General features: G+C 48.1%; 1 protein-coding gene across 1 annotated transcript in view; it reads right to left on the bottom strand.

The window, feature by feature from the left end:
- Positions 1–4,210: 4,210 nt before the first annotated feature.
- The window catches only part of LOC135292714 (hydrocephalus-inducing protein-like), a 31,508-nt gene continuing 23,134 nt past the window's right edge, over positions 4,211–12,584 (bottom strand). The window contains exons 13-19 of the mRNA XM_064406819.1: positions 12,437–12,533; positions 11,051–11,535; positions 10,440–10,604; positions 9,471–9,562; positions 8,802–8,964; positions 7,285–7,511; positions 4,211–5,413 (exon numbers count right to left, since the gene is read on the bottom strand). Coding sequence (XP_064262889.1) covers positions 4,393–5,413; positions 7,285–7,511; positions 8,802–8,964; positions 9,471–9,562; positions 10,440–10,604; positions 11,051–11,535; positions 12,437–12,533 — 2,250 coding nt within the window. The 3' untranslated portion in view covers positions 4,211–4,392. The remainder of the gene's footprint in view (positions 5,414–7,284; positions 7,512–8,801; positions 8,965–9,470; positions 9,563–10,439; positions 10,605–11,050; positions 11,536–12,436; positions 12,534–12,584) is intronic.

Genomic DNA, 12,584 nt, shown 5'->3' with positions numbered 1-12,584 from the left:
CTGGTTAGTTAATACCCGAGGCTCTACTAACTGAGTGGGCCCTGCCCAATCAGAGCCTTTGCATAGAGTAGATGGAGACAAAGTCCCAGTGGTACATGTCAGGGGTTTGTTAGGGAAGACAGTTTGGATCAATCCTGCCTCAAGTACAGACAAACCCATTCGCGGGGTTGTTTTTGCTCAGGGACCAGGTTGCACATGGTGGATAATGCAAAAAGATGGAAGAACACGATGTGTACCTCAGGGAGATCTGATTGTTGGGTGAGAACCATGTATAAATATCACTGTTTGCTGAATGTTGCCACCATTGTCTGTGTATAGCTGTATATTAGATGTATAATGTATGTGTTTGTAGAGTTAGAATATATATTAGTTTTAGTAGTAAGGTGACGATATGGGGAAAAGGGGTGGAATGTCCTGGGTTGACTATATGATGCTTTTATCCCCAATCGTCTTGTTCTGTTTATACTGAATAATAAGTTTTACACCTTTAAGACTCTCTTCCAGACAGTGAGGAGGGGAGGGAAGAAGCGCGCAGTTTGTTTTCAGACTGCTCTCACTCCTCCACATTCCTGCTCCTGGACTGTGTTGTCTGCGGATGGACAGACAGCCGGACAGAGCTCCTTTTTTCCCTTTTTCTTGCTTTTAGTTAGTTTTAGCTAGCTGAGGCAAAGAAGTTCTCTGAATTGTGATTTTTTTTTTCCTTTTTTCTTGGACCTGTTCAAGCCTGCTCTGGACTGAATTCCCAGAAGAGCACCGGCAGCTCCACCTGTGGCCCCTGGCCAGGCCTGGGCAGCAGCATTTCCAGCACCAGAGAGACTGATCAGAGACTGAGTGAGCCGAGCTGCAACCTGGGGAGGGGACTGTTCTGAGTTTGCTTTTTCTTTGGAGCAGTGAGAAGTTTTATTGTTAATATTGTTTGGTTTCTATTGTTTAATAAACAGGTTTCTTTCCACTTTTCTCCAAGGAGATATTTTCTCCCGAACCGGTTGGAGGGGGGGAGGGGCAATTGAATCTGCTTTTGTAGAGAAGCCCCTTTGGGGGTTATCTCCCAAACTTGCCCTAAACCAGGACACGGCCGCAGGGCCCTGCTGGGAGATGGAAAATGGGATGATTGGCTCTGGCAATTAAGGGATGAATATTGTGTGAATATTGAGAGAAGCTTTATTGGTGTACAGTTATGTTATTGCAGTTTAGATGTCCTCTGTTCTCCCCATAGTTTCCCTGTGGGCAGCGCCTTCCCTCTCCCCTGTGGGCGGCACAGGCCCCGCTCTGGCCCAGAGCTGTGTTTGTGTGCCATGAAAACGTGGTGCTCTAGGGTTTTTAAAAGTTTATTTTAGTTTCTGACTAAATTCTGATTGTTTTATGTAGTTTTACAGTTTCTGGAGACATTGAAAAGCGGTAAATGCAGCGCCTTATTACCTATCAAATTTTAACATGGTCCGATCTCTTTAACAAGAATGCTAACACATTTGCCATATAAAATGATGCCAGATACTGTCACTAAAAGCTGTTGGGTTGTTCAGCAATATGCTAAATTGCACATTATTATATTTATTTCCCAGTAACCCTGAACTTTGAAAAGTCTTACTGAATTTCTCTTTCCATGGAATTTGCAGTTACCATGGGTTTTACTCATAACTGATTTACTTCTAATTCTAATATGCTTGTTACAACTTTAATGCCTCCAGCAGACCATCATGCTGTTATTTCACTTATGCCTTATTCACCTTTAAGTTGTCTCTTTGTCTTAATAACCTTAGACTGAGTTACATCATGTCATATCTATAACTTTTAAGGATGTTCATTTGAATTCTGTTAAATTAAGGCCCAAAATTTTAATGCTCAGTTTCATTCTGTTAAATTGAATAAGGCTAAGTTTTATTAAGTAAATTTTGGTAGATTTTATTTCTGTCAAGTTTCAGTTTTACTTAGTTTGAACAATGTTCTTTTCCAGCTTTTTATGGATCCAGTTATGTTTGGAATTAATAGTAATTAAATTTGAGTTCTCTTGAGTGTGCTTTTTGTTCTACTAAGGTGATAATGAAATTATGTTTATTAATTTGAAATCCTTTTAGGGCTGGGTTTTATTGAGTTCATCTTGTTAAGCTCTATTGATGTCGAAAGGAATTTATATCAGATTTGAGTGTTATTTAATCTGAGATATCATAAATTTTATGAGTGAGCTGTTCAGTGTTTCCTTTGTTGCATTTTTTGTGTCATAAATACATTCATGTTTGTATTCCTGTTTTTATAGCCAGCTTTTCATATGTTTTACCATCTTTTGGTGTAATTATCTACAAGACACGTGTCATTTCAGGATCCTTCTTTTGTTCTCTAGCTGCTCATGTATCTCTTAGTCCAGACTACCCCTCTGGCTGGGCTCTGCACTGCGGCTCCATGGTTTGACCCAGTGCTGCCTCATGATTTTCAAGTATTTTTCATAGTTCCAGGAAATTATATCTCAGCTTTGTCAGAAGTCTTCTCTAAACTGATGGTATTGTGACATCTACTCTAAGCAATCAGATGCAGTCCCAATTGTTATTACAGAACCACTCCAACAGTTTGCTGTGTTTAAAGCATCTCCATGCTGAGGAAATTCTGGAGGAGACAGCTATTGGATGGTCCATCAGTCTTTCACCCCTAGACCTTTACTCCTAAGTGCTATTCTTAGGAGCCTTGTTTAAAATTACATTTATGGAATTCTCTCCCACTTAGAGCTTGGGTGGTGGCCAGGCCTTAGCTCTGCCTGGACAGGAAATTGCCAACAGACCCAGATGTTTTCTGCATCAAAACTAGATTTGAGTTGCTTTGACTTTGCAATTTGACTGTCTGTACATGACAGTTGAACTATTTTTAAAGGGAGCTTGGGTATTATTATCTGGAAATAATTATCCAAGTCCCCACTGAATCGAGATTTGTCAGCTGTTTGCAGACTCTGGGATGACGGTACATTATTTCAGAGATTTCTATTTATTTCATTCCACCTATGTTGTTAGTTTTCTCTGCTATTAGAAATATTCCTGATCGTTGTATCCAAATTATTCCTAATTGCTCTAAGTTTCTTGTCCACTACATGTATTATTTTGCTACGATGTTTCTTTATACTCATAACAAAAGACATGCATCTCATTCTTATTAAAAAAAAAAAAAAAAAAAAAAAAGAAAAATGAATGCCTTAAGAACATTCAAATAATGCAATATGTACATGAGAAATTTGGACGACTAATCATTTTGAATCATGCAATATTTACATTAGAAACTTGGAAAAAAGATCATCCCATCTAAATCCCAATGGAGTGTCCCACAGGGAAGCCTAATTGATTCATTAACTTCAGGAGAAGAGATGCCTGTGTTTTATCACCAACAGCTCAAAGCAGTCACCTGTTCATTCCATCAGATACTGATCAGCTCTGAAGAAATGAGGCCCAGTGGAAAGAGAAATAACCTCATCCTCTTGCAGCCTTTGTGGCCAGAACAGGAACAGGAGTAGGACCGCCAAGACACAGCTGTGCCTGGAAACTGACAGAGGCAATTGGCCAACAAAAGCCTCATGGCATCATCATGGGACAGTGCTCCTCCCAACCTTCTTCAGTCCTTCCCTGTTCCAGCTCCAGGAGGACATTCAGTGATGTCCAAGATCAACATTTCCAGCTAATGGACCTTCTCCTACTTCTCAGCTAATTGGAAACAATGGCCATTTCTTTCCATTTCCCTAAGAGACATTGGACATTATTCTTTTGTTTGCTCATGCTGCAAAACCCTGTGTCAATGACTTGACAGAATTGGGTAAGTTTTGTTGATTGTAATTGGTCTTTTATGTATCTTACCCCGTATCTAACAGATAACCAGTGATACCCTTCATGAGATCATACCCTCCCAAGAGTGAGCTGTTTCAACATCAGAACATAGGAGCCTTTTTTAAATGAACAAAAAGGGGGAGATGTCATAGACAGGTAGAATAATGATAAAAGAAAGGCCTTATGAAACCAGGCCTTGTTCTGCTATATTAACAGCTGGCCTGTCATCTCTTCTAAGTGCAGCTAAGCAGTCACAAGTTCCCATGTGAAGTTATTTTGAGAATGAGACTTGGTGAACAATCTGATCTGAGGGTGAAAAACAAATGCACCTGCAAGAACAAGGGATTTGTCCCATGAGAATCAGTGAAGAGAATAGGTAACAATACAAACAATACAACAGAGAGATTTGATGCACAAGTAAAATATATTTTATTATCCAACAGAATAACTGGCATAACTAATAATAAGAAATCTATTAACTAACTAAAGTGGCACATTAGGTTTGTCAAACTGTATAAAATAAGTTGTGTGAATAAAATGAAGAGTTCTTCTCCAGCTCAGCTGGGTTCTCTGGGATTTTGGTTCCTCCCTTCTTTCAGGCTTTGGCTTCCCCCTTCTTTGGGGCTTTGGGTTCCTTCTTCTTTGGGGCTTTGGTCTCTCTCTTCTCTGGCACTTTGGCTTCCCCCTTCTTTGGGGCTTTGGGTTCCTTCTTCTTTGGTGCCTTGGTTTCCTTCTCTGGGATTTTGATTTCCTTCCTCTCTGGGCATTTGGTTTCCTTCTTTTCTAGAGGTTTGCTTCTCTTCTCTGGAGATTTGGTTTCCTTCTTTAGGATTTTCAATTCCTTCCTCTCTGGTGCTTTGCTTTCCTTCCTCTCTGGGAATTTGGTTTCCCTCTTTTCTGGAGGTTTGTATTTCTTTTCTGGGAGTTTGTTTTCAATCTTCTCTGCAGTTTTGGTTTCCTTCTTTAGGATTTTCAATTCCTTTCTCTCTGGTGCTTTGCTTTCCTTCCTCTCTGGGATTTTGGTTTCCCTCTTTTCTGGAGGTTTGTATTTCTTTTCTGGGAGTTTGTTTTCAATCTTCTCTGCAGCTTTGGTTTCCTTCTTCTCTAGGAATTTGGATTCCCTCTTCTCTGGAGGTTTGTATTTCTTTTCTGGGAGTTTGTTTTCAATCTTCTCTGCAGCTTTGGTTTCCTTCTTCTCTGGGAATTTGGTTTCCTTCCTCTCTAATGCTTTGGTGTCCTTCTTCTCTGGGGCCTTGGTTTCCTTCTTCTCTGGGGCTTTGCTTTCATTCCTCTCCGGGAATTTAGTTTCCTTGTTTTCTGGATGTTTGTTTTTCTTTTCTGGGAGTTTGGTTTCCATCTTGTCTGGGGCTTTGGTTTCCATCCACTCTGGGATTTTGGTTTCCTTCCTCTCTGATTCTTTGATGACCTTCTTCTCTGGAGCCTTGCTTTCCTTCTCTGTGGGTTTGGTTTTCCCCTTCTCTGCTTTTGGAGGTTCCTTCCCCACAGAGACACCCTTCTTTGCTTTCTTCTGCTTCTCTTTCTCCTTCCGCCTCTCTTCCTCCACCAAGGCTTTTGCCTCCTCCTCAAGCTTTGGAGCCGGCCGCTTCAGCTCCCTTCTGCAGACAAAACAGAAAACATGGCTGAGAGTCACCACCAGAACCTTGGGCTCACTCGTTCTGGCTGGCCCTGCACTTCATTCCTTGACCCTGAGGCCAGGCAGAAGCACCAGACCATTTCTGTGAATTCTCCTCAACCCACAGAGGTTGGGAACATCCCAAGGGAGGGCAGTGGTGGAAGGGCACCTCCAGGACCAGCCAAGCCTGAGCCTTGCCATCAGAAGGGCTTGACTGTGCAAGCTCCCTCTCCGGGCACAGCCAGACACCTCCAGCCCACTGCCAAAGGCTGATCCACCAGCTCTCTGCGCTGTGCCTGAAAACGCCCTTTGTCTCTTGACTTCCCAGTTTCAAGCAGAGCACAGAGTGCCAACATCTGCTGATCTCTCCTGCAATTCTTACTCAGCTCATTCAGCTCCCTTCTCCCTGGGCAGAGCTGAAGCAGGATTTCAATGAGTTCGGATTTCACCTGAGGCTTAGAAGCAATTCACATTGATCAGGATGTCAGTTAGACAGGCAGACCATAGGTTAATGATGATTAGATGCTTCAGCCAGAGCTGATTGTTATATTGTTTACCATGATGAGCTTCTTGATAGAAGGAAGTGGAGTAAGTGAACTGTTAGAAGAACATCTTGAAACCAGCAGAACAATGGTTAGCACCTGGGCTTTATGTCAATCAATCACTAAGCAGGGGACCTTGGATGGTGCCAGAGGGTCACAGAGACCTGATGAAGACATTCCTGACTTCATCCCTTAAGACCACTGGCCCAATTGGAGACCACCGACCCAATTCCAGAGAAGAATTGCGCAGGTGTGAAGGACTAATGACCTCATTTTAATACAGAGCAGGGAGGGGAGGTGCTGGGGCTGTGCACATGTATTGTGTGTAAGATCCTTGGAAATAAAGAGAGGGCAAAGAACCTTGTACAGCGCAGTCACGCCTTGTAGGGACGACTCTGGTGCCGCCCACCGGGGTTAATAAACATACCACTTTCTAACTTCAATGAGTTAGAGAGTCACTGTCCGTGAGCCTCGGTTTTAACAACTCATAGCCTGATCCTAAATGAGAATAATCCCATCAGTCAGAAAGCAAAGGCTGCAGGAATTGCTCTCCTGCAAGACAGGCTCTTGTCAGCCAGATTTCCTGCTGGAAGCCAGCTGTGACCAAGCCAGCTGCTGCTGTCTGCCATGGAAACCATCTGAAGCAGCCTTGTCCCTCTCCTCCCCATGAAACCAACTTCAGCCTGGCCTGAAGGAAGTCCTGATGCACAGGCTTGCTTTAAGCAGCCTCCACTCCCAGCTCACACTTTGCCTGTGTGTCCTGAGCTGGGCTGCCCTGCTGGAGCAGAGCTTCTCCTGTGCTTGCCCACTGCTGCAGCTGAAGGGGAGCCCCAAGGACAGGAGCTTTTATGGCTGCTGCCCCACCATCAGGAGAACCCTGGCAGATCAGCACTGCAAGGACTTCATCTGTGGCAGCACCAGCACCCAAACCAAGGTTTGGTCTGTGCCCCACGCCTGCCCACACCACAATCCCACTGTTTTGGTGAAGAAGGGAGATGCTGAAGAAGATGTGACTCAACACCATGGAGCTAAAGACACCTCTAGAGGCAGTGCCAAGGCAGGGCCAGAGCCCAGCTCCCTGCAGGCAGCATCTGAGCCAGGAGGGCTCACCACTAAACTAGAGAAGAAAATGCTCTGTCCCAACAGAAGAAGGTGCTTCCTCTCTTGGGAGCCAGGGAGCCAAGAGTGGCCATCCCTGTGCTGCTTCTGGCCTTTGCTATGCAGCACCTCTGAGCACAGAGTCCTTGGAGCAGGGAAGCCCTGCAGGGACAGTAAGCCATGGAGAGCAGGAACCCATGGAAGGCTTACTCACCTCTCCCTGAGAGGTGCCCCAGAGCCACAGTTGATCTCCTGGGGGCTCGGGGAGCAGCTGACACGTGAGGCCTCCCCGGGCACCAGCACCTCGGAGCTGGGGCCTCCCTCCACGTGGCACAGCGCCGTGGCACTGGAGATGCTGTTGAGGTGGCCAGAGAAGGGCAAGGAGACCTGCTGGCTCTCTCCTGGCTGCAGCACACCTGACACTGGCAGGATACTGGAAGCCTGCATGGAAGACAGGAGAGATGGAGGTGTTGAGCATGGAAATGGATGCAGAAGAGCAGCTTGGAGCAAAGTGCAGCTGCAGCCAGAGGGGCCTATTCCCCAAACACTGCCAGAATCACCCTGATCTCATCCTGCATCCATGCCACTGACCAGTGCAGGGACCATGGGGAAAATCTCCCCTCCTCACGGGTCAATACATTCATTAGTACATTACATGAAAGTGAACTGGGATGTCTCCTGGCACTAGAAATTCTCTCTGATGCACAACTTGCCTTGAAAAAGTTTCAAAACTTACTGCTTTTAGAAAAGGAGGAGACTCAGAGTGAGAGCTCTTGGAGCTGAGCAAAGGACTCCCAGCCCAGCTCATCTGACTCCTGAGGCTCTGCCCCTCTCTCTCTGATTTAAATGCTGCTCCCTCAAGGTGCTACAGCAAAAGCTCCTGCAAAACCTTCCTCTGGACCACCTGAGGAGTTGCAGGGGGAGCAGTGCCCTCCATAGGTGCTGCACAGCGTCCTTGGGCAGCCCCACAACGTGTCCTGCACGGCCTCTCCAACACCCAGCTGCTCCAGCAGCACTTTGTGCTGGGCCTGCAGGGATGGGAGGCCCCTCTGTGGCCAATGCTCAGGGCCACCAGTGGCACTGGCAGCTCCAGCCCTGCTTGCCACACTGACAGTGTGCAAGGGAGACAGATTCCCTCTTCCCTTCTCCGCTCCCAGGGCAGGGTGCGGTGCGTCCACGCAGCACCTGAATCCCTCCAGGCCTGCTGGGAGGTGAGGGCTTGCAGGAGCTTGTGGTGGCACCTGAAAAACAAGCCATTCCCTACGCCTGCAGGAAGAGACAGCCACTTTGCCAAGTCTCAGTTTGTAAGACAGCTTCAGGGCCAGCAGTGCAAGAGCAGCTCTCGGGTGACAGCAGAGAGCTGCAAACAGGGAGTCTGGCTGGGCTGGGAAGAGGGCACATGGAGATCAGGGCTCATCCCAGCTTGCTCTGCCAAGGAAGCTGCAGCTCTTCCCATGATGATGCAGATGAAAGCCTCATCTTGCATTGGGAAGGCAACAAGGCAAAAAATGCCACACTCAACACAGGCCTGTAGGATCTGAGTGAGCTTCTCCAAGAAAAACTCTCCTATTTCTCCCTCCCACTCCCCCATGTCCAGCCACTGGCCCTGCTGCCCAGCCACTGTCAGGGCACAGGACAGCAGGGCAGCAAAAAGGGAGCTCAGCAGGAGCATGACTTGCTGGTGGCAGGCTGGGGAGGCAGCACAAGCAGTAGGTGTACAAGAAAATCTACCTCTGCTCCTGAAGACTGGGTCAAATCCTGCTCTTCAGTCAGGGCTGTGGCTGCCTCCTGCTTTCCAGCCCTGAAGTGCCTCCATCGAGACGCTGGGCAATGCAAACATGTTCTCATCTCCTTTGGTGGATGGGGAGTGAATTGAGGTGGGTGAAGCTCATCTCTGGAAAAGAAGATAACTGTGAACAGGGACCTGCAGTGGGAGGGAGGGACACCTGCACCAGCAGCTCCTGCTCAGGATGCAGCCCCTGGCTGGCTGCTGGCACCTTGAACTGAGAAATGCTTTGATCCAGCCCTTCCCAATCCAGGCTGGAGCAGGTCTGCTCTAAAGGCAGCCCAGGGATGACACTGAGCTGCTGCAGCAGCTGCAACTGCTTGCACTGAGGAACTGCAGAGGACAGGGATGAACACCCTGTGGGCATGCAGAAAGCACAGTGGGAGAGGAAAAGACAGAGAAGGCAAGCAAAAAGGGCAGATTTGAGACATCCAGGGGCAGACCCAGGCAGTGACAGCCAGCACAGCCCCCCCAGGGCCCAACAGCAGAAACTCTGCAGCTCCACCAGGTATTTATCAGGAATGTTTCCCTGACACTGCTGGGGGCTTGGCTGACATTTTCCAACACTCCCAGGGGACTCTGGTGGCATTCCCCATGCATCCAGACATACATACATGGGCTGTAGTGCTGGGATCCTGCCAGACTCCATCAGCCTTGGGCTTGGCGAGGTTTCTGCCAGCCGTCCAGAGCTCCATAACTGTTTTCTCTGTCCCAGGAAGCAGGCAAGAAACATTTTTAAAAAAACCCAAAGCAAACCACAACAGGGAAACCTAAAAATCCTTCAACAGCTCAACCCTGCTCTAGTTATTTCTTTAGGGACAGCTACCACTCTCCAGCTGAAATGCTGGGCTTTTGGAGAAAAAAGAAAAAGCAAATTACATGTTCACTTCCAAATTTAAAAGGATCAAGGTAAGAGAACCTTTCAAACCACAAAGGATTGCCCCAAAGGTAAAAGCTTTGCAAGAAATCTCTAGTTCAGACCAGGCTGACAGTTAAACAACTGGTTCCTCTGGTGGGGAGAAGCCCTCCTCTTTAAGGTAAGCAGTCTGAGAGTTGAAAGCAACTGTTCTGTCCAACCTCAGGCTCCCTGGCACAGCCTGCCTTGCCTGTCCTTCCTCTTCACTGATTTACATGCAATGCCACAATGGCCCAGGTTCAGATGTTTGGTGCCATCCAGGGAATTTGGCATTGTCATTTCCTTATGTTTTAATGTAAGTTTCAATCCTTGCAACCACTCTTCAAATGCCAGCTTTCCTTTCCTTGACAGAAAGCTCAAGGTTCCCAGAAGTCTTCTGACATCCCCTTTTGTGCTCAGAGAGATACCATTTCCAAACAGATGTTTCCAAAGTTAACAGCATTTTCAAGAGTAATGCACTAAAGTGGCCCTGGATTCCAGCTCAGACCAACGACATTCTGTGCCAGACACTGAGATTACCACCCGTGAGGCACGAGCTCTTTGTGCCACCCATCCCTCCTGGCCTTCTCCACAGCAGCCTGTGCCTGTTTTCCCCGGCAGAATCCCTGTGCCCTTTGCAGCCTGCCAGGAGCAGCTGCACAGAGGCACACATCTCCCCTGCACTCACCAGTGGGTTTCTCTCATCCCCGAACACGCCGATGAGAACATTGGTGCGATGCGTGCCCAGCGCCTGCACTTCCACCAGCACTGGGATCTCTGCAGTGCTGTGAGGCTGGACAATCCCACAGGGCTTGGGGCTGGAGTAGAGCACAGCAGAGTCCTCCTTGCGTTTCTGCAAGAGACACAATGAAATGCAACTTCAGAGGCACCTCTGAAGAAACTTTACACTCCCTAACATCCACCGCAACAGCAACTGACACACGTGTTTAAAAATGCCCAGGACAAAGGTAAAAGGCACAAACAAGATGCAAGAATTGTAGGCTTAGCATTCCCAGGGGATCCTGCAAGGAGGCTGCTAGCACAGGCACTGGTGTCTGTGGATGCAGCAGCTTTCACAACCCTCTAAGATCTCCCACAAGAAAACACCCTGAAGACTAGAACATCAACTGTTCCCTCAGCAGGTTAAACTGCATCCTCAAGTTTACATTCAGGTAGGATCCTGTTCTCAGCAGATCTTTAAGACTGAATAGAAACCAGCAAGGTCATGTCCAAATCCTTTTTTCCCCCAATAAGCTCCTCAATAATATTTGAGAGGGGGAGGTGGATGGGAGGCCAAACCTGTTCAATAAGCCCGTAGCAGCCAGGCAGGTGGCTGGGATTCCTAATGATGAACTTCTTCTCATAGGGCACCTTCAGGAGGCACTCATCATATTGCAGCACATGGGGGGACACTTGCAGCTTTGGAACGAGACATCTGGACAAAGAGATGAGCCCAGGGGAATCAGAGATACTGAGAGAATGGAGAACATTTACCCCCAAAGATTGTGAAATGGAGCATAACACATTGGTCACTGTCAAATGGACATTGAACAGCCCTGCAGTGATAAATTGCCTTCTACATCTTCCCACTCCAACAGGTCTTGTCAAGGAGGGGCAAACCCTGAGAGGCAGCACCCAGAGGCTGCCAAGTGCCCCAGGCAGAGCACTTTGTCCCACAGCTGCCTCAGCCCCTCCTTTCCCCAGGAAGGCTTGCAAGGACTCCTGTAACACTCCCAGTGATCCATGAGCTCTAGGGGAGCCTTCCCAACAAGGAACAGAGCTCACTAAGGCTCAAGGAACACACAACTCCAGTGCCCAGGAAAAATGACTCCCTTCTCTGCCATGGTGCTGTTGCCCTGCCTGGGAACTCAGCTGCTTGCCCCAGCCTTGGAGGGCACGAGACACCAGCTGCCCTCCAGAGTGGCTGATCAGCCCCTCCCAGGCCCTACAGCTCCCTGGCTCCTTCCCTCCACAGCTCCAGGCACTGACTGTCCCCAGCCCCACCTGCTTGACAAAATGCCAGCCCAGGCACTGCCTGGATGGCTCTGCCTGGGAGAGGGAACAGCCCCAGGGAACTGCATCCCTCCTGGCATTCCACTGACGCCCACAGCAGTACAGCAGGATGGAATTCTGCTGCAGCAACAACCACTTTTGCTCTTAGCTCTGAGAACATTCAAGCTCAGAGTGGGAAGCAGAGGGAAGGAGAAAATCTAGAGCTGAGCTGCCACACCAAGGGCTGCTTTCCCCTCCTGAGACCTTGCCCTCAGCACTCTTGCTGGCAGCCACTTCCCCCCTGCCACGTGCCCTCATGAACAGAACCAGAGCCTGGCTCTCAGCAGGCTGCTTGCTGTGTCCCAAACCAATGCACGGTGCTCGCACCCAGCACAACTCCACCTCTTGCAGCAAGAAGGAGAGGAGGCCCTGGGGAAATTTGTTCCACCTCAAGCACCAAAAGCCAGGCCAAGAAATGATCTCATTCCTGGTGCCTTCAGAAAAGGGTCCAGGACCCTGCTGGGCTGGGAGCAGGGCTGCTTTTCACCACAGGCTGCTGTCCAAGCTCTGCTCTTCTCATGCCCAGCTGGCACAACATGAGCTCGTGAACCAGCACTTCTCCTTGGCAGCTGCAGCCAGCAAAGCCTGGGCAAGGCAGGGGCTGGGGGAGGCCAGGCAAGGGCTGGTACCTGCCTGTGATGACCAGTGAAGCCACTCCCTTGCCAAAACCCTCCAGATCCACCAGCATCTTCCTGTAGAACTCCATCACCGAGTTGGAACACAGGGTCACCTGGTGGAAGAGAAGAACAGGAAATTCTTCCTTACAAAAGCTCATTATCCA

The sequence above is a fragment of the Passer domesticus genome, unplaced genomic scaffold (genome assembly GCF_036417665.1).
Source record: "Passer domesticus isolate bPasDom1 unplaced genomic scaffold, bPasDom1.hap1 HAP1_SCAFFOLD_44, whole genome shotgun sequence".
Classification (NCBI taxonomy): domain Eukaryota; kingdom Metazoa; phylum Chordata; class Aves; order Passeriformes; family Passeridae; genus Passer; species Passer domesticus.
This window is presented reverse-complemented; position numbering and strand designations above follow the sequence as displayed.